The following is a 22571-nucleotide window of genomic DNA, read 5'->3' as shown; positions in this document are numbered from 1 at the left end:
TATATCTATATCTCTCTATATATAGGTATATCTAGATATAGATGTAAAGATAGATATATAGAGAGACAGACATAGGTATCTATATAACAAAAGATGGCACCCCCATATAATCTATCTATATCTATATATCTACATATGTATCTTTCTCTTTATGCATATCTATATCTATATCTATATCTATATAGCTATATCTATCTATATACACATATATAGATATATCTATATACATGTACATATATACATATATATAGACAGATATATCAGGGGTGCCATCTTTTGTTATCGGTATATATTGAGTATTACAATTTTAATACAGTTTTTCCATTACTTATGTATGTGTACATTTTTTGGCACCTTCTATATATTTCAGGAGAGTCTGTTGTAGAAAATGCCTGAAAGTAATAATACAGGGAGTAGGTAGAGGGGGCAAATTTTGATGAGCTTTGGGTGTCCTCTCTGAGGATATTTTTAAAAAATGATTAAGATGCATTTACTTCCTTTTATTTTTTAAAATTTATTGGGGTGACATTAGTTAATATTATGTAGGTTTCAAGTGTACAATTCTATCATGCATTGTCTGTACATTGCATTGTGTGCTCACCACCCAGAGTCAAATCTCCATCCATCACCATGTATTTGATCCCGTTTACCGTTTCCTACCATGCCACGCCCCCTTTCCCGCTGGTACCCCCTAAACTGTCGTCTATGTCTGTGAGTTTTTCTTTCTTTCTTTGTCTTGTTCATTTGCTTTCAGTTTTATATCCCACACATGAGTGGTCAGATGCTTCTCAACTTCTTCTGTCTGAGGGTTATTTGAAGTCCTGTGTTTGCGTGAGGGAGGCTGTCAATTTTCCAGGGTTTCTGCTGCTGTTGTAGTGACAAGAGTACTGTTATTACCACACAGCTATCAAAGTGTGTGTGTGTGTGTATCTGTGTGTGTGTGTTCAGGTCAAAGAATATTTGCACAATTATTTCCTTTTCAAAACTATAGTATAACGTTCTTTATCACCTAACACATGATCCTTTTGGTGAATCAATGTGTGTGTGTGTGTCCACTTGCAGAAAAACAACCAGCATTCCTTGCTTCTAGGACTCACAGTGTAATTGCTATGTATTAATCCACGTTATTGATCATAATCTCTACGGTTTTATTTGCTTCTGTTGACACATTCTGTCAGAGACAGGGAAAGTGTGTGAGCATTTCCCCAATTGGTCTCTGCGTTTCAAAATACATTTCAGATATACTCGTATATGGATGCTTTGTCATTCACCTCATAAGTATTCACGACTATAATACATCCATTGACATTTTATCTTAATTGATGAGTGCCTTCCAATTTTGTCCTTGACATATTTTAATAGCAAATGTTTGAGCAAATCAAACTTTGTTTGATCCAAAAGTTGTGTGTTTTTTTTTGGTTTTTTTTTTAACGTTTTTGTGCAGATGAATTGGGTAAAGACTTGGAAAATTCATTTTTTATACGGATTTTGAAAAAGATAAAACTGAATAGAGTTATTAGAGTTATTTAAAAATCAATTTCAAATGATTAAAAACAGAGAAAAGTACTTCTCAAGAGCCTTTCCTAGGGTGATTAAAACAAGTAAACCATCAACCACAACAGTATTTGTGTTCATAATTCAGTGTACACTAATTTTGAAAGGAAGTAGAGATGATAAGCCAGCCCAAACTTAGAGAGAGACAGAGAGACAGACAGAGAAAGAGAAAGAGAAAGAGAGAACTAAACCCTAAAATATATTGATATACACACTTCTTGGTTAAGACAAAGTATCTGATCAAATTCTGGTTTCCATTTTACTACCTGATATAATTCAACCTTAGAGTTTGTTGTCCCATGACGTGCTTTTTTCCTTCTTGCATTTATGGACTTCACTTGGCAAAACGGTGTTAATATTTATATGATTAGACATTTTAAAATGAATGATGATATTTCAGTGTTTCAAAGTGTAGAATCTTTGTGCAAAAGGCACACCGCAGATTTCATTTAACAACCATTATTATATGGGGAATATATATCAAAATTATACATACAGAAGATAAGAGCATCGTTCTAAAATGGTTGGTGTCTCATGGTTTTAGGAGTCAACTGTAAATTTTACCCCTTCAACATCAATCACGTAATCTCTGTGTACTTCAGTTTGAACTTTGTGAGTAAAAGGCGTTCGGTGATTGCTGTTGAAGGCAAAACGGTGCTTGTGCCCACAAAATGTCAGGCCCTAATTCCTGCAACCTGTGAATATGCTACCTTAGCTGGCTCAGGGAACTAGAGGTGCAGATGGAAGTAAGGCTGGTGACTGGCAGCCCTTAAAACAGAGGGGTTATCTGGGGTTTTGTGGGTGGACCAATGTCACTGTAAGGGTTCTTCAGTGAAGTAGAGAGGGGCAGAGGCAGTGTTGGGGTGAGGTGCCGTCAGGGGACCCACTGTCATTGCTGGCCTCGAAGATGAATGAGGACACGAACCAAAGAATGTCATCGACCTCTAGAAGGTGGAAAAGGCAAGGAAACATGTCCTCCCATGGGGCCTCCAGAAAGGATCCCACAGGGATTTTTAAGCCTGTGAAACCCGTTACAGGCTTCTGAATTCCAGAACTGTGAGATGACCTGTAAATTTATATTGTCTCTATGGTTTGTCAGTTGCCACCTAGCAGACTCACTCACTGACAATTCAAATATTTGCAAAAGCCAAAAGACTCCCTGGTTGTCGAGAGTTGGTCAACTTCTGTCCACACAGCAACGTGGTGGTGGATGGTCAGATCCAACAGTGGTTCATTGGGAGGGGGTCACCCTTCGTCCATGAAGACTTGTGGGGATATCGTTCATACACCCCAGGCCGGGCTCAGAGGGCCTGGTGTTTAACAAGGTCCCATTATTCCTGTTTTGCAAGCTCGAGGTGTTAGAGCTTAATCGGAAATGGGCTGAGTTCTGTTCATTGGCGATTGTCTTTGCTGGTCCCCAGCCATGCCACAGCTGGATGGAAATGGAAGGCTAAGAGTAGCTTAATTATTCTGCCTTTTGTTTTCTTCTTTCCTTTCAGTCAGTAGTCAGGAAATGAAGCACACGTCTGAAGTTAGCAGAAAGACTCCCCAGTAATGACTTCCTTTAGGCATCATTGAATTTTCTCATTTAATCAATAATTTCATGACTTGATGTGGGGCTTTGGAAAGCTCCCTGTGTGTGTGTGTGTGTGTGTGTGTGTGTGTGTGTGTGTGTGTATCCAGTCTCATTTTAAAACACTAGTTCCTGTGAAAACTATATCATTTTAGATTCAAAATCTCCGTGTTTATTTCTTACCCGCATGCTGTCTTGACTATATTATGAAATATCATTATTGAGAACTGAAATTTTGACAAATGACCACAACAAAACCATTGATTCATTCCATTACACGACAGGAGAAGCCTTTTATGTTGGCAGTGCCTCAGAGCTCCAAAACAGTATCCCTCCAGCAAATACAAGTCCTGGCTTTTTCTCGGCCTCCGTGTTAGCACCTACTGTCGGATTTAATACAGACCGGTATAGCCACGCAGAGCTGCAGAAGGGAACCCAAACTCAAGGAAGCTATGCAGGCACCTTTCCTGCAATTTCTTGCTAATACCCACCTAAATGTAATGAAAGAAATTCACAGAGAATGTGGAACCTCCACTTGTGAAATCTAATCTTTTTTATTTATTCTTTGAAGGGGAAAAAAGTGCTTAGTTTCTCTGACTTTTGTAGAAACTCTTCCATCTCGAGTAAAGTTGACCCTCACTTTCAGTCCTTGGAATGTGCCCTATATTTATACAAAGTGATTGTTACTAGTTTCCTGGCAGCTCCACTTTCCTCCTGAAGTAACAGTTGGAAATGTTTCCTTCTTTTCTAAGAACATAAGTTTGGTTTCTCCCCGTGACAATCCATGATGTGCCATGTCTATGCATATATCTTTTGAAAACAAAAGAAGGCTTCAGAGTTTCACGAGCTCACAAAAACCTCTTTTGTTACAAATCATCTTAGACTTAAAGGAATGTTAAATGCATTTTTCAGTCCAGTTGTTCTCCTTCTTTTGTCAAGGTGACTTCAGGAATGAAATCTCTACAGCTAATTAATATCTGCCATAGAGGAGAAGTTGGTTGGCATTTTAGTCCCCAAATGGCCAGATGGTGCTTTCACTGAAAACTCTACAAAGTCAGTGATGTATATTTTAGGATGAGGGAAAAAGGCGCCCGGGTCTGCTCAGGTTGGTGTTCGTGCTTTGACGAGAAGCCTGCATGCATTATTTTTACAGAAAAGGTAGCAGACATTTCTCGAGCTGCCCGCAAATGTAATCCTTACAACAACTTCAAAATAAGTCCGATATTCATCTGATAGACAAACACATTTTGGTTCAGGAGGTTATGTGACTTAGGAGAAGCTGAGAGAGAGAGGGTTAGAGTCAAGTTCAGGCTTTTGTGACCGCTGTCTCTCTCTTCTGTCACTGGACTGTGCAGGAATTCAGACAAACCATTGCAACGTCTCTCTTCATCCAGGAAAACTAGAGAGGATGGAGTTAAACAGGTAAAAATAGCACCGTCATTTTAGAAATCTAGATTTCAAAGAGGAATTACACTTACAAGGCAAGATGGCGTTTGATTACAACACATAATGGGTTCCTGAAATGCTTAACTGTAATTAAAGCTATAAAAAGGATGGAGGGAAATGAGAAAGGGTTATGAATATACAACCCTGTAATTAGTTGCTTTTTTGAGACACAGCACAGTCTTGTCCGTTAAAAAGAAAAAAGGAAGAAAAGCAAAAGTGAGAAGGCAGGTTAGGAAGACAAGGGATTCGGTACAAAGCTAGGCAGGTGAATAGCAATTGAGGGAACTGGGGAAAGAGGAGAGAGAAGAGGGAAGCAAATAAAGTTAGGGCAGCCTTAAAGAATATCTTCTGAAAGATAAAAGCATGGTCTCCAGTGCTGGGTGAATTTCACTGGCCATTTCTAAAATGACATACAATTCAATTGCAGTCTATATCGTCAACCATAAGGATATTTCATTCTAGTTTGCATTCTAGTTTGCAGGGCGTAATGAGTCTGGGACTTATGTTTGGCAGTGGCTCAAAAAAGCCACATTTCCCTCCATAATTTTGCTCTGATCATTTGCTCATTTGACTGCACAGATGAGACTGCAAGTGGTAGGAGATCCCAGTTATATTAAAGACGCCAACGCAGCCGAGAGCCTGGAAATTTTCAAGACTTTCTCCCGCTTTCAAAAGTCACAAACACAGATTCACAAGAGCAATGATAACAATAGTAATAATAATGAACAATAACAAAAATAATGTCTTGGCACCGGTCGGTTGCCAACTGAATGAGGGTGGCGGTCATTCCTGTGAGGTTTTGAAAGTCACATCCCTTTCTCAAGAAGGCATTTTTATACAAGGGAACCAGATTAGGGCGCATGCGAAGGAAGAAACAATTCTTAAAGATATTCTTTTCTTTTGAGAAAAAAAAAATTGCAAACTTTTAATCTTAAAATCACTACTGGAACTCCAAAACAGTGAAAATGTCTTTTATGCATGTGTATGTGACAGGAACTAAATATAAAATAAGTATTCTATGTGTATTATAATTCTGGTGTTAGAGTAGGGTTTCTTGACCTCAGCATGACGACGTCTGTGTCTGGATCAATCTCTGTGGTGGGTCTGTCATGGGTACTCTAAGTGGTCAGCAGCATCCTGGGGCTCCACCCACTAGATGGGGTAGTAGCTCCCTCCAATGTGACACCGAAAATGACTCTAGACATTGTCAGTGATCCCCAGGGGACAGTAGTGCCCCAGCTGAGAACCACTGTATAAACGTGATGACGTTGTTTCCTGTAACTGCACTGTCAAGGAGATGCTCTCTCTCTCTCTCTCTCTCTCTCTCTCTCTCTCTCTCTCTCTCTCTCTCTCTCTCCCATCTGAAACCGTCCTACCCTCACCTCCCAGAAAACATAAGCTCTGTGAGAATAGAGATCTCATCCAGCTTGGTTACTATCCTCAGCCTCGCAGTTTAAATACCTACTTCTTGAATAAATGAATAGAAATATAATCAAAATACATCTGCCCGGGCTTAGAGTGGATAAGAGAAGATATGCTTTCCTTACTGATATATTTAAATCTACATGAGTTCTTCTTAAGCTTTGTGTTAGAAGGAATTCTGTTGACCCGAGATTGGTAACTTCTACCAATAAGAGAAATCTTTTACTTTTGCCCCGTCTCCTCTCTCCTAACTGGGTTAGAAACTCAACTCAACGGCCATTGTAAGCACGGTGGTAGAGACAGAAGAAGCATATTAGATATTCTCATTGCTTTGTAACTTATAAACTGGGAGAAATTCTACCAAATGTCAAGACATCTTGTGGATTGAAAAGGAAACATTAATTCACAGAGTTTAAGTGGCTGTTTGGGTTTCCTTCCTGTTCTGTGGACTGTTCTGGGGATTGAAACCATGTGCTCAAACTCGTGGGAAGGAATTAATGGGAACCCGCTCAAAGACACCGAGTGGAAATGATGTCTCCAGGGCAGGTGCCGGACGGGCTCCCCAAGAAAGCTGGAGAGTAGACGACGGAAGCCAAATGAGGACTCGACTCTTATTAAAGTGGGTACACGGGGTGGGGGCATGAGGGTGTGAGTTGCAAACTCAGTCTCACCCTGGAGCCGGGCAACACTCAGGGGCAGGCAGCAAAAATCCCAGCAACACTGGAAATCGAATGGGGCTCACCAGCTGGCAGATTTGGAGACACCAGGCAACTCATGACAGTTGTAGAAAGCAGGCAGCTGTTGAGGGGATTCCCAACAGCGGGTAAGGAGAAACGCCGCCATCTCCGACCAGAGCCCAGGGGTTGGGGAGGAATTCAGCTCCCTGTGGTGCCAGAGCTTAAACCTTCACACAGATATGGGGCCGAGAGTCCGGCTGAATCACACGGCTGGGAGGGGCTGATGAGAACCTGTTCTTAAGTCTCAGGTACTTACTTTCGAGGGCATGCTGATTTCCTCTGAACAGCTGAAAAGCTGGGCTTGTAATAGTAGAGCCACACAAGGAGGTCTGTTTCGGGGTGCAGGAGCCGGTAGGCCCACTCCAGCCCCGCAGGCTGGACCACCCCCCACTTTCAGTGGGGCCAGAGACAGCACGTGTCTTCTGCTGTTGTTGGGGGACTAAAGGGGCCCTCGGTCCTTTTGAACTGGAAGGAAGGAAAAAAGGGAAGGAAGTAAGGAAGGGATAGAAGGAGGGAGGAAGGCTAGCAGGACAGAATGTAATGGGGAGTTGCATGAAATTCTCACATCGTTCATGGGTTTTATGCTTAGAAACCACGCTTACACAGCTGTAAAAGCAAAGTGTGTGCAAAGTCATGTCTGCTCATTGTTTTGTGGGTTCCGTCATGTTCTGAGTGCAAAGAGGCCTTCCTGGAATTTTTCGGACAGAATTCCCTACAACAGAGAGCGCTTTGTCGGCCTGTTGTCAGTAGTGAGTTCCGGGAACAGAAAACCCTCACTCCCTCAGAGTGAGTAGGCAGCACTCAGCATTAAGTCCACAAACACCAGAGCACCGACACACAGCGACAGAAGGGAAACTCCTGAGGCGGATCAAGGGCGGAACTCTCATTTCTAAGTTACATAATATCATTGCTGTGCTCTGAAGGCAGGGCGCTGGTTTGTTGTTCTGTTTGCAGGGAAAATTGTAATTAGCTGATATTTCTGTGATTTCCTTGTGACTCTGCTCCGTCCGTGTTCCCATAAGATCTTGCATTTTGCATCCCCAAACTGTTCCAGTTGTTTCTGTGTTGTCCTTGGGGGATGCGGTCGTATTGGCATTTCCTCAATGTATAGGGAATTAATGATTAAAGGAATGTTCTAGAACATCTCTCCTTTGCATTTCTTCCTCTTCTGATCCTGCCCACACTTACAATAAGATTTAAATCAGCACAGAAACTGGATTTGTTACCTTCTTGCATACCGCATGGCTTTCCATTTGTAATTTTCTCTGTGAGTAATTAATTGTAGAACCCTAAACAAATATCAAATGATTAGGCTGATTCTTTGTAATGTTGATTCATATTTAAACACCCATTAATAGAGTTTCTTTGTGTGTGCCAATCTGACATACAGACATTGCCTTCATTCTAAATGATATGTTTTTAGTATTATGCAGCATGCAGAGCAAATTTACTGTGAGATTAGCCAGTTGCACGAGAAACCTCTGTTTACGTGGAAATTGAACACACTTACCAAATGTTTGTCTTCAGATTTCATTAAAAAAATTGGGGCAACTTAGGCAAATTCCCTTTTCTTTGTGATATAAAAATTATTCTTCTTTAGGATCTCCATTTTAGAAATACATCTCAAATTAGAAATACACACTGTGCTTATTGTTTTTAGGTTTTTATATATACACGATGTGTGAAGCAGTATAGAAACCTCCCTCCAGCTGGACACCCTTTGTGTCTGAGCAAAGAAATTCAATCCGGTAGAATTCCACAAATAAGATTAACTAGGTCCAAGTACGACAACTACTTGGCTCTAACATTTGGAGGATGAGGGGTGTTAGTCAGCGTGCATCTCCTGCGCTCTTAATTGCTGAAGCTCAGAATGAGAATTCATGTGAAGACCAGCATAAAAATCCCTGTCTCCGAACTGTAGGGTGTCTCAGGTAATTGACCATGAATTAGCCTTAAGAATCTTCTCAGCTCCCACCACCCTCCCTCTTTTAAACTTGAGACTCCATCTTTGGAAAAATTGGGATCAATGGTGCACGTTCTAAACACAACTGCCACGCCGGACACATGGGAAACCATCTTCACATCTGTCATGCCAAGAAGAGAACCAGAAGGAGGTGAACGCCCTCTGCCTGAGGAGGCCTCTGTGTGAAGGCCTTGGAAGCTTCCAAGACGGAGAAAGAATGAGAGTCTTGACCCAGGGCCGTGCCACATAACACCATGTACCTCACATCCCCTTTCAAGAAGCTTCTCTCTTGGAGAGAAGTGAAAGGAGGATGAAGCAGGAGGTAATGCCAGTCTTTCCCAATACCCATCTCTTTCTAACCATGGAGGGTTTCTTCGCGAAGGAAAAATGAAAGTAATAAGAGACACAACTCCTCCAAAATCACGTCCATCTCTACTGCAACCAGTAAGCACAGAAACCCATCAATTAGGAAATCCGATAGCAAATACAGTTCAAGGCATGAGTTTCAGAATATGGACAAAATTGATCCTTACCTCGATTAAACCAACCCTGTTGGAGCTGAATATACTCTCTAAATTAACATGGTGGACAGTTCCCATTGGTTTATTTTTGCCAACCTGACCACCAAAATTTCAAGAGATGGATACTCTCCATCGTTAGTGGAGGTGGGGGAAAAAAATGTTCTCAGGCACTGTTGAGAAAGATGGTGTCGGCACAACTTTTTTTGAATGGCACTTTGCCAGAACGTTTCAGAGTTTTAATTGTGTGTTTCCTTTGAGCCAGCAACTCTATCTGTAGGGGTTTATTCTACGGGAATATGTGCGGTGTGCAAAGACAGACGCACAAAGGTCAAAAAGAATTAAGTGACCAGAAATAGGAAATGGTCATTTGAGTTTTAGCACACTCAAACAAGAGTAACTTCATGAGTTATTTCGAGGGCATGGTGTCTGTGTTATGCTACCGGATTGGGGGTTGGGGGACAGGAGGGAAGAAACTTGCAGAAGAATATACATTCCATAGAAAGTACGAACCAAGTCTATTTTTTAATCTCAAAAAAATGTATTTTTGTGTCTTTCTATCTACACACAAAAATATTCCAGATAATAATGCATGTTCCTTGTGCACGGATATGAGGGACGATTTTTTTTAACGTACTTACCTTTTTTCCCCAATGTGCATATGCCATTTTCAATTCAAACATACAAATTTCAAAGTAAGATTTGTGGCCAGATGTCAAGTTTCTGAAACCTCTCAGAATCCCTGTAGTGGAAGGCCGTTTCTTGATTATGATTCATTGAAAATTTGTGGCTTGACAGCCTGAGAGGTTCTGTGTGTGTGTATTTTTTAGTCTGTCTTCTAACTTGTGTGGAAGAGGTACACCCACCTGACACTAACATGTCCCATGTTGTCAGGCTCAGAAACTTCTCCAACTGCATCATAACCCTCAGGGGAAAACACTTCAGCCCAAACAACAGTTTGGAAATGCTTTGTATGTAGACGATTGTAAAAATAAGTGACTCTTTCCTCTACAAAATTTCAGGCTTATGGGACTTCTGGGAATATAGTTGCATATTATCTGGTGTCATGAAAGGTGAAAGGGTTACAAAAACCTGCAGAATATGAACAGTGCTTTTAATCAGAGTATTCATCATGATAATGAAGATATGTCATTTATATAAATGCTGTCACAGTCCAGGACATTAGCATGTACAAAACACATGTTAATAACTGTATGTGTTAATTCAGACCTTTCCATTAGTTCTGCTTTGTCTCATTCTATGTTCATCAATTTTCACATTGTGTGATATGCCGTAAATAAGTTCGTTTCTCTCCCTTTTTCATCCCCGTTCTCCCATAAGGGAACGTCTCCTGATAGTCTCAGATTATTCAGGAAGAACCAGATAATGGGAACTAACATAAGTTACGAAGAAGTGTTTTTCTTTCTTCTAAATATTCCATCTGCCTCGCTACGTTGATGGCATGGGAAACACCTGGTTTTATTTCCAAAGCACCAGTCTGGTTCTCAACTTACACACCTGGTGACAGTCAGTGAGGGTGTACAGAGACTATTTCTCGAACAAGGCAGATGGCCATCAAAAGCGGCTTCATGGTTTTATGTTTTGTCGTCACCCACGAATCTGGACACAGACGTCACAGTACTTGAACAGTGCAGGACATGTATTTGGCATGCGTGCATGAGGGGTAACCAGAAGCCTGGAACCGTCAAAAGGACCAAACCCTGAGAGTGATAAGCTCATGATAATAATGGTCACGCAAGTCTATACGTAGAAGTAAATGGGAGGTGAGCACGAAAAGTAGTAATTTCCAAGAGTCCAAGAGCAGCCCTGACCTTAACATTCGGACGTAACTAGACTCAACCAGGTCACCTTCAGAACAAACAGCGGCAGAGAAGGCTCATGCCAGTTTGTATAATGAAGGCAGATGCTGCACAAAAATAATCTTACAGTGAATTGTGCTAAGATGAGACGTCCAGAGCTAGTGACGGTTTGGGATAAAAGCTACGGTAACCAAAAATAAAATTGACCGACTGTCGGAAGAAGTGGATTGCACAATCTCTTGTATAAAGGACAAAAGTGAACGATAAAGGGGGGACCTCTCCTGTTGAGTAGTCAACTTGGATAAAATTACCTTGGAAGGTACAACAAATTCTCATGATCTAGACCAGGCATAAACCGATTGATAAACCAGATCCTTCAACCATGGGACATCTGGAATGTTCCTTCCTTCTCTCCGGGGTGTGTCAGAGTACTGGAACCCCGGACGTGATTATAATTGGTAAAACTGATGACATGCAAAAAAAGGCAGGAAGAATGGATGGCTGACAATAAGAATATGGATAATAAAAAGACATTTATTAGCACTTTTGACTTGATTAACCTAAGTGAGTCTGTCTGATGCAGTGCTTGATGCACTGAAGAAAATCAGATATATCACACTGAGACTTGAGTTAAATGATGAGAAAATTTTTGTGACGTGGGCAATCAATGCCTACAGGTCTGTGGAAGTCTAATTTGTTTAATTAATAAGGTTTTCCTTTATTGGTGATACATAAAATATGGGTATTTAGAAGAGGGCTTTATAGAAGAGGGCTTTAATCAACCCGAGTAAAAACAGTGGTATTGTTCATGAACGCAAACTTTCTGGATCTTAAGGCATCTATCTGTCAACACACGAGCACAGATGCATCAATATCTCACATGGTTTACAGCTAGTAGGACATGATCGGACTGAAATTAAACTCTACAAATAGCTGCTGATAAAGGAGAGCTGCAAGGAGGGATGTTACAATACCCTCAGGGATGTGGTGAATAGGACCCTGTAAATACGGAGAATATAATCATTAATTGAGAATGTGATTTAAAAATATTTAAATCAAGTCAATAGGAAGCAAAGGAGAGCATGTCCACGAAGTAGTTTTTGGCTCATAATATAATTAATTCTTTGCTTTTGGCAATAGATCTCACTTTTAGTTTTTTAGAGATGTTTATTAAAATATAACCAACATACAGTGTTATCTGAGTTTCAGGTGTACGCCGTGTAATTAATTCTTAACAGAGATGTTCACCATTGGAATAAAAGTATGCAGTGTAATTTAGCAATTAAAAGAATGAGAGAATTAAAAGTGAGAGGGTAATAAGTAAAGCTGAAAACTGTATACAGTTAATGCTCCACCTGGGTGGAAGACAGGGACCACTTGAAAAAGAATATAATTGAGGGAATCAGAGTGAGGGTGGAGATGAGATTGAGAGTTTGGTTCAAGATCTGTCGGGTCTGCAGTTGCCTCAGAGACCACGAGCTGAGGCATTTGTAGGCAGTCGGAGAAATGGGTCTGGGGGTCAGCTGGTGGGAAGTGTGGACCCGAGTAGATGTTGGCTCGATGGACAGCGTTTGAAGACCCATTAACCTGCTGAGATGGGAGTGAATACGAGATAACTGAATAGATTCAGTATGAGCAGGTGATGGAGTTCCCATTGGATGCATTTTATTTCCTCCTTGTTGCAGACCGAGAGGTTCTAGGCTGATTCTGAGACGTGGGGAAGCGGGGTGTTTAAGCAGGAGAGAGAAAGAACAAAACAGTTATCACAGTGGGAGAGAAGAAAGAGTAAATATACATTCGCCTTTGGCTCTTTGTAAACGTCACAGTGAATTCCATAGAATGTAAAAACGCAGACTTCTGCAAAGTTTGGGTCTAATAAAAATGGATAAATGATTTTGTAAAGTCTTAAACTTTAAATGATTAATAAACTGCTAAAGTGATTCTGCCCCTGAAAGACAAATATTATCATTACGGATCATTCAGACAAGTTACTGCAGGATATCCTCTCACTTATTAATAGACTTTAACCTAAAAGGGTAATGGGATTTGGACATTCATTTTCTATTAATGTTCAAGGTAAAGTGATTTTCTCTAATGAGTTTAGATGACTTGCTCACCAATAGTATGGTTCTATGTACAGAATTTCACGTCAGAAGGGAACTACCTTGCAATAGTGACATGTCTCTCCCCAATGGTCACACCTCATTTCTTCCAATCCGTTAGTCTATGCAGCCAAGTCCAGGGCAGGTCTGACAGCAGAGCACATGGTTAGCTTCCTAGGGTCATTCTTGCTACACCCGTCCAGTTCCCTGTTTGCCAGTTTCCCAGTCAAGAATCCGCCGTCTCTGTTTCTAGGTGTCAGCTATGTAATTGTGGCAAGAAGCTATAAGAGCATTGGTGTCACAAACCGTCCAAATGCATATGGCAGCTCGCCTGGCAGACGCACATGTTGTACGTAGCTGTTCTAAACTCAGATGATGTGTCTTTTGTTCTGAGATGAAAACTAACACCGTGTTTACTGTACCCCACAGACACGCTTGTGAGAGCCCACGTTCCTTTCTTCCTAAGAGCTCACTTCCGTAGAAGAGTTCTTTCTCTGTCCTCCGCGGGCACCTTGACCTGGCTTACACCAACTCGCACCAGAAACTTGCTCAATACATGCACAGCCCTTGCGTTTTCCTCCTTCCTACACCCGCCGATCTTCCTCACGTGCCGACGAATACACATACCTCTCCTGTCCCCGTTTCCCTGCTTTCCCAGCCAAACATCACACCCACCCACATCTCTGACTATCAGGTCACTGTCCTCTCTCCATCCTTTTTATATCACACATCTTGGGGAAAACTCGGTAAAATATGGCAATGTCGTCTTTATAATCTGTCACTTATTACCCTCCTATGGCAATTTCCATCCCTACGGAAATAATCATGTAAGCGGGATTTCTCAAAACTCAGTGACTCACTGCGGAATGAAGTTAACATGCAGATTCTGTTGGTGAGGGTGGGGAGAAACCCTGAGAGTTCCCATTTCTAATAAACGCCCACTTGGTTTATGGGTGACAGCTTGAAATGCAAGGAGCTAAAGGATCGTCAGTCAAAGATGTGTCAATTTTTTGGCACGCTGTTTCTTGGAAACCAGAGACTAGAATCTTGTGTGCGTCTTTTCATCTATTTTCCCTCTTCAGCTCAATGCTGTGTGTTTCAGGAGTCTGTCCTGCCACAAACTCATCTCTCATTGATGGTCTCTATGGTGTCACAGACCATCTCCGTCCCTACCTCACTGGCTTTCTCTGCCGAATTCAAGACAGTACAATACCCATACGATGGAAATGCACAGCTCTGGCTTTCCGAGAGGGGGTAGGCAGAGAGAGAAATTCTTCTCACAGCATTTCTATACAAACAGCAATGTTATTCTTTAGGAAAAGTCAGTAATGAAAATATTTCAGTGTTTACCTGTTTCCACATTGTTTGAGCCTCCAGCCAAACAGGTGACTAGGGGCTCCGAGACTGAACTGTCACAATACCTGACCCCCCAGCCCACAGGTCAGAGATGGCACATGACCCAACGAAGCCCAACATAATTTTCTGTCGGACTTTCCTACTAAAAAAAATAAATAAGTAAAATAAAATTCCTCCCTATGCCCTGTGGCCAATTATATGGTTAAAATACCGTGTTTCCCCAAAAATAAGACCGGGTCTTATATTCATTTTTGCTCCAAAAGACACATTAGGGCTGATGTTCAGGAGATGTCATCCTGAAAAATCATGCTAGGGCTTATTTTCTGGTTAGGCCTTATTTTTTGGGGAAACACGCTATGAGTTTTTCTCAGAGAGCAGCCACCTTAGTCACCATCTGGAGAGAAGCTGTTCCACAGATAAATCGTGTCTAAGGCTCTCACTGAAGCCCTTGTGTCCAGTTGTGCCAGACACATGCTGGGTAACAGCCAAGTGTACCAGTCACACCCACCCCTTCCTTTCATCCTGCTTTCACTTACGGTAATTTGATTTCAGTTTCCTTCATGCGCGACACAAACTTTGGACAATTCACTGTCCTAAAAACAATCTCGTCTTTCAGCTTCTCTTAAGAAGCATCTGTAACACCTCAGAAAAATGGACAAAAGACACCAAGAGGAAATCCGGAAGAAATTAAGAAGGTTGAGGTTATATACGTACTTAACCTGTCTTGGCTGTCACTGAGCATTTATTCTGCCAGATTTACTTTAACATCCACCTGTCACAGTTTGAAAACGAAAACACTGGCTGTGTGATGGAAATTTGTAAAATGTGTGGTTTACTATGAGGAGACTAGACAGCAATCCTAGAGAACTCAACTCCCCCTTTCTGGAACGTGATACTGTTATCACATCAGTAGCTTAAGTGTGTAGAGGTTTCATATGTGTCTTGCATATTTTTAAGATGTAATGCACTGTTGCTGCTGTTGTGAATGCATCATTCCACTTTTAAAAGTCTGTGGGTATGAAAGTACCGTTCATTTTCATATATTACCACTGTATGAGGTGACACTGTATCCTTGAACTTTAAAAAATATTTTGTGGTCACATAGAAGAAGAATGTTTTGACAAAGTAAAACTGAAAAAAAATCCACGGTGGGTTTGTTCTACAAAACAAGAGCTGGTAAGCAGAGAGAACATTGAAAAACACTCCCACAAGAACAGCAAAAGAATACTTTTATTATTATCAGTGATTTTGCATTATCTGTGACAAAAGCTTACTAAGCGCACCCAAGAGGAAAAGCATTGAAAAAGAATCCATCACGACAGCAAAACAGACAAAACAGAACCACCAAGAATCAACTCACCCAGTGAAACAACAAATACTGCCTGAGTCAGGGACCTACTCCATTGGTTCACGTTTCCGTCGCAAGCATCTTTGCACCGATCCTGGCACATACTAAATTCTCAATAAATATGGACGGAACGGAGCAGAGAGGAACAGACGAAATGTCTACCAAGTCCTAATGTGCGTCAACATTTTGCGAATCACTGGTATTTTGAAATGTACACGATGGTAACAGCCAATATTTAAATGACGGTGTTAAGAATGGGAAGGGTGCCAGCCAGTGAGTTACTACCTCTGAGCAAATGTGATAAATCGGCAGAACACTGAAATTACAGACAGATCTTTAAGCAAAAAGTATTCTACGATCCTGCCAATGGAGTTGCTTCTAACTCCATGTACATTCATTTTTTAATAGCAAGTTGATTGTGTTTTACTGACAGGAAGCGTACAGGCACCGCAAAACATCACAACCAACATGATGTATATTGTTGGTGTATGCAATAACAACACAATGAAATCAACTGGACTTCTTCGTACTATTAGCTCGAAATACTAAATTGTTCAAGACAGAATCTGGCCAACTAATTATATGATCATTGTTGAAAGGTGACCGTAACCTACGTAATATATGAAGTGGTAACATATTTAAAGCTACATTCACTGTACTATTTGAAAATCTGCAATGTAGCTGAAAAATAAAATTACGTCCCGGTTTATAAAATTAAAGATTTCTAATGGGATTACTGTCACCATTTTAGTAGATTTATATAGATGAAATACACATAAACTAAGAAATTTTTATTTATAGCTATCTTACGGCACATAGTAAAATACTCTATTAATAGAAGACATTTGTGTTTTGGAGTAGAAATTATTTCTGTTCGATGTTCTGTAGCCATAAAATTAGATAAAATATATCCAAGACTTATGCTGAGAAAAGAAATAAAAAGAAAATTATTTCAAATACCATAGTGATTATTCTACCATGCCCATTATTTATGTGAAAGCTTTTTTTTTTTAAATGCATGTTAAACACAAATTAAGAACTTCAGTGTCTGTGCTGTTCTAAAATTGGGATAGAATAGTGTCTTCAAACTATATATCACGAGCCATTAGTGTATATATTATCATTTCAATGTGTTCTGCTATTTTTTAATAAAATGGAGTAACAATATCAAAAAGCATTATATATAATGAGAGTGGGCTCTGTTTCATGGAAATTGTGTTGGTATCTTTATATATAAAATATACACTATTGTAAATTCTGAGGACATCGTATGGTGGCTCCCCTGCCCTGGCCGGGGCTGGCCCTGCTCCTGAGCCAGTGCTGACCTTCCGCATTCACTCTCCCTTCCATATGCTCTTCGCTTTCTGCCGCACCTCAGGGGCTCAGAGCCTGTTTTCTGGGGGAACGCTCCAAATCGTCAGCCCCCGGTGATGTGTAGCCTTGCTTCTGCCCCTGTGCTGTAGGCTGAATGTGTGTGCCCCACCCCCACCTAAATGCACAGGCTGCGATCCTAACCCCAGGGTAACAGTATCAGGAGGTGGGGTCTTTTGGGAGATGCTTAGATCTGGAGGGCGGTGTCCTGGGGAGTCGGGTTAGTGCCCTTATACACTGGACTGTGGAGGGCTCCATCGCCGCTTCTACCGTGTGAGGACACAGGGTGGAGTGGGTCCCCGACAGGCACGGAAGCTGCCAGTGCCGTGACCTTGACCTTCTGGAACTGTGAGACATGACTGTGTGTGGTTTTTAAGCCGCCCCATCTATGGTGTTTTGCTCCAGCAGCCTGAGTGGCCTGGGATATCTCGATAAGGATGGTATCATCCACCGACTACCAGATTCTGCTCAGCCAGTGGAAGGAGCCGTCAGGAATGGAAATAGATCCCTCTTGCGGGCGGATTGGTGCTCGGAACCCCCTTGGAACGGCTGCCTCAGGCTGCTCAGTGCAGCTTCGTTTCCCGACCCCACAACCCTGCCGGGAACTACCTTTTAAGGGCACCGTGAAGGGGACCCCAAGGAGGGGTGTCCCTGATGTCAGTACCCCCAGCGATTGACAGGCGCCCTTTTCTGAAGCAACTCCTGGATTTGAACAGGTGTCATGCTGAGCGTCTCGGCCAGCAGCTCTTCTTCCCAACCCGGGTGAGTGGTGGGTTGGGAGAGATGGTGGGGCTCTCTAGCAATGGACCGCAGGATGTCTCCAAGCTTCCCACCTGCTTTGTGAGTGACGGAGCGGCAGCTACCCTGCACCTCCTCAGGCTTCCTGGGCCTCTCACGAGGCTGTGCTCTGAATGATGTCACAACCTCCTGGTCTTACGTGCTCAGGGGAGCCCCATGAGACCAGGAACCTACACGTGTCCTACAGCATTTTTGTGCAGCTCAAGTCCAGTCTTCAGAGGCAGAACACCTCATGTGGCCTGTACCTTCCAGCACAAGACTGGACACAGTTCTAAATCTAAGGAGCCTCTCAGCCTACAGGTATCAGCCTAGGACCCAGGGATCTTCAATACGGGAAGCGATGCGTCGAACCTTAGGAACAGTCTGTGACAAAGTTTCAGTTTGTTTGGTGCAGTCAGTTGGGTGTGAGCCACGGTTGAGTGAAGGTGTGCTTTAAAGTGTGGCGTAAATCATCCTCCGTCATGACAATGCCCTGTGTCTCACAACACTTCTGGTATATGGCAATTTCTGTCAAATAAAAACATTACAGTGTCCTCATCCACCTTATTCACAGATCTGGCACCATGTGACTTCTGGCTCTTCCCCAAAGTCAAAATGACCATGAAAGGTAAATGTTTTGAATCGATTCAGGACATCGAGGCAGCCACGACAGAGCAACTAAAGACACTCATGAAAGAGGACTTCCAGAACTGCTTCAGAAAGTGGCAAGAACAATGGGATAAGTGTGTTTGCAGTGAGGGGTGTATTTTGAGGGTGATTAATGGTGATGTGTCTTTTACTGTAATGATTTTTTTTATGTAAACATTCACTGCACTTTTTGATCACACCTCGGTATACAGTACCATTTAAAGAACCTTCGGAAACACAGTGAAATTCAGCCTGAGGTCAATGTTTCATCCTTGCAGTTAAAATGTACATGCCACGACCTGTTGTACTTTAGGTATGTGTGTATGTGCATGCATATATATATTTAAGTATGTCTATATTCCCATTTTTGAAAAACAACCTTATTACAGGATTAAGTCGGATATGCTATTATGCAGGATCGGATAGTCAGAAATGCTTTCTATCGCACGGAAAAGATAGAATCCTATTTTTGCCCCTCATGAAGTCACTCAAGAGAAAGGGAAATTATCCTGAGGGGACATATGTGAGGAATACTTAAATATATGTATTAGAATTGAGTAAGCAAAGCTTTGAGTCGTATCAACAGAGGCAAAATGAAGTGCAGAGCTGAGCAATTACAGGGTGAATTGGGGCCAACTAAACTGCCAGCCTGCAAATAACAATAGCAACAACTTGTATTATTTTTATTTTCCTGATCTGCAGTAATTGTACTGTCCTCCTGCTTCGAGGTATGTGGATAATATCGTCAACGTTCAGTTGTAGTTTGCTGTAGCGTAGACACGATTTAGGCAAGAAAAATGTCAAAACCCTCAACTTCCCTCCTGCTTGGTTCCTCCTCTGTACAGTTGGTGACTGGATCTGAAAGCTTTCTATGGTTAATATTTATAAATATAAAAAGGGAAGCAATGCTATGTACCTGTTTTCATCACCAGAAAAAAACCAGAAGCAGAATACCGGAAATCTGTGTGTGTCGAGTGGTCACGTCTACTTGGAATCCTAATTCAGTGCACTGGCCACACGACTGTATCTTCCCAAGCTGCTGCTACACCAGCCACGTCGATACTGTGATTCCAGCATGTAACAGAGTGCGGGTTTGTTAATGCACCGCCTGCTCCGTTAGAGCAGTATTTAACTTTAAAACCAAATCTGTCTTCTCTCATTGTCAGTGGAAGCAGTGGGTTACCATAGTTACAAGGTAAGAAGTGATATTGAAAACAAGAAAAGAAAAACTAATGAAATTTTAAATGACAGACTCGAGGATATTAGGAAATTGCCCCACCAGGGAACTGGGAACTTATCAAGCCACCCATCACTGTAATTACCCTGCAAACATATGGGGATCTGGCTCAGAAAGCGTCTTCGGCTGTTCCGAGTACCAGTTCCACAGCACCTCGAAACGCTGTCCCTGGTAAGACAGCAGAGCCTGCTGTGGCTGCCTGTTTGCCATTCGTCTGGAGGTGTGAGGACGCACTCTGAGCCCCACAGATCACGCTCTGTGACTGGCTTCCCCGGCGGATTGGGTCCAGCACCCCCACCCTTACTCCCCGCCCCCAACCAGACAACACCCAGTGCACACAAGTTATGCGCTTTGTGACATAGTTACATGTCCCCATGTTGGAATGTCGCTGCACTGCAGACCTGTCTGTCAACGATCGTTCAACATTCTTCAACTAAAGGGCCCTCCACCCACACGGTCTACGACCCACGCTGGAGGCGCCGGATACTTTTAAAGAGTGCAGTGCACTACGTTTGTTTCTGCTCGGGCAGGCACCCACAAGGAATGTACTCAACTATCACACACACAGAATGCGCCTGTCAAACGGTAAACGGTGAAAAATCTAGTGAAACACAGATGTAAGAATGAACTGAGAAGCCGTCTACTTCACGTCACTGTTAAAATGACATATTCAGATTTAACTGCAAGTTGGCTGCCGTCGGAAAAAAGGACAAACCAAAAAAACAAAAACGAAAAATACAAACTAAGCCGCTGCACCGTGAGTCTCTGCGTAAGTTGTATGAAAAGAGGGGAACGCGGTGTTTACGTGCTCAGAGTTGTGTATTTGGCAATTTTAAGAATCGTCACATTGATTTAAAGAATGGTTTTAAATGGTAGACAAGACAAATGTATAACAAGAAAAGGCAGGTGATGAAACTGTTTTGTTTCTAATGGCTTCTTAGTAATTAAGAGTTTGCGCTTGGCGAAGCCTCATAAAAACAGATTTAGGAGTCAGGACAGTGAACATGGGTTAGTAGAAACCCACGCACAAGTCGCTGAGGTGACATGCCAACTGCTCAAAAACTGGAAGAGCTGACATCAGTATAACTTATAAATAAGAAGTAAATGATTCTGGATTTAATTCTTATGTACAAGGCTCCTTGGTTGATTTGGTTCTTCGTGTTTTGTAGTAGTGTATCGACTTCAGTTCCTGAAAATGACCCCTCATCACCTGAGTGTATCCTTCTTAATGACATTACCAACTTCTAATAAAGTGCCTCCTATTTGCTTGCAGCAAGTAAAAATTTAACTACGAAAAGCAATGAAAACCATTACAAAACTAATAAATCTGACAGAGTTCCGACAGTTTGTATTTTTTTTTAAAAGATTGAATTAGAAATCTCCATCAAAACCTGTCTGCCGTGTGTTTGCCTTGTAAACTTAATTTCCAGCATTCTACTCAAACCAGTTTTCTTTAAGTAAAAACTTAGTGGTGTCGTCAAAGCCATGTTGATACAGTGATTCCATTTTCCTCTTGCATGGTGGGAAAAGGGCTTGGTGAAGCCGCACCAAATTGGCCACGGACAGCTAGGAGAGAAAGACAGATTGAAGCTATAGGATATTACAGAACGGGGAAGTATACGTTATCTCTGTAACCTCAGCGTTCTTATCATAGATACAGTTAAGAGATTTTTAAAAAATCAGGAGGAAAAATTGCACTTGAATAGTGGACCCCACCCACAGACAGCATGAGGGTTTCTCAGCCTTGGTACCGGTGACATTGGGGGCCGCATCATTCTTTGTGGGGGGCCCTCCTGGGCAAGGTAGGATGTTGAGCGCGTCCCTGGCCCCCACCCACTAGATGCCAGTGGCAGCTCCCAGGTGAGACAACCAAACATGTCTCCAGACGTTGCCAAATGTCTCCTGCGTCTCACATGGCTCCCTGTGGAGGACTCGATTAGGGGATCAGTAGTGTACGTAAATTATTCAGTTGGCTCCCGCAGTTTTTCTGCAGTAGTTTTACATACCTAATTTCTGCCACCTTCCTAAACAATGAAATGATCTAACTGAAAATGGCCCTGAAATCCTGGCAAGTGTACGGACCCAGAAAGGAAGTGAAGAAACAGGAAACACTCCACACACGGGCAGTTATGAAACCGTAACAGAATCACACACTCCCAGTGTGCATGTGCTCAGGCCTACATACATGACACATGTGTAAGGCAGAGACGTGTACGACCGAGAAGTTGCAACCTGTGCATAAAATTATGCGCGAGCTGCCAAAGTTTCGGGAGCACGTGGAAAATTTCAGGAGATTGGGCCTCTTCAAATAGGGGCGAATGCTGTGACTCACCGTTATGTGTTGATTGGCGACCCTGACATACAGTTCCAGCTGCCCTTTGTCCTGCGGGGAGATGTCCAGCCGTCCACTGAAGGGGGAGATGGTGACTGTCCGGCCGGCAGGCAGGATGGGAAGGCTGTTGGTGAGGCCTCCGTCCGCCCACTTCTGTGGGGAGAAACACCCGTCCATCCGTCAGCCGCGTCATCAACACGCCCTGGTGTGAATTAATGAGCACGGATTCCCAAGCGGCCTCTCCTTCTAATACCATCCATGCCCGGACGTGCTCTTCAATGACTATGCGACTAATCCAATTGGGGATTTCTTCTGGACGCAAAACCCATCTTTGTACACACATCCTTTGCCCATGTAACAGCAACTT

The 22571-nt window shown here is 42.3% G+C and overlaps 1 protein-coding gene across 10 annotated transcripts in view; it reads right to left on the bottom strand.

Moving 5' to 3' along the window:
• Window positions 1-3741: 3741 nt before the first annotated feature.
• The window catches only part of PNPLA4 (patatin like domain 4, phospholipase and triacylglycerol lipase), a 35971-nt gene continuing 17141 nt past the window's right edge, over window positions 3742-22571 (bottom strand). For 3 of the 10 annotated variants that reach the window (XM_074323953.1, XM_074323959.1, XM_074323960.1), the window contains exons 7-8: window positions 22205-22357; window positions 3742-4526 (exon numbers count right to left, since the gene is read on the bottom strand). In XM_074323953.1, the coding sequence (XP_074180054.1) occupies window positions 4324-4526; window positions 22205-22357 (356 nt within the window). In that variant the 3' untranslated portion in view covers window positions 3742-4323. Of the gene's footprint in view, window positions 4527-21198; window positions 21439-22204; window positions 22358-22571 lie in introns of those variants that run through there. The other 7 variants (XM_074323954.1, XM_074323958.1, XM_074323957.1 and 4 more) reach the window with 4 other exon arrangements.

This window comes from Rhinolophus sinicus, chromosome X (genome assembly GCF_036562045.2).
Source record: "Rhinolophus sinicus isolate RSC01 chromosome X, ASM3656204v1, whole genome shotgun sequence".
NCBI classification, from domain to species: domain Eukaryota; kingdom Metazoa; phylum Chordata; class Mammalia; order Chiroptera; family Rhinolophidae; genus Rhinolophus; species Rhinolophus sinicus.
Note: the sequence above shows the minus strand (reverse complement) of the source record. Positions and strands in the feature narration are given on the sequence as shown.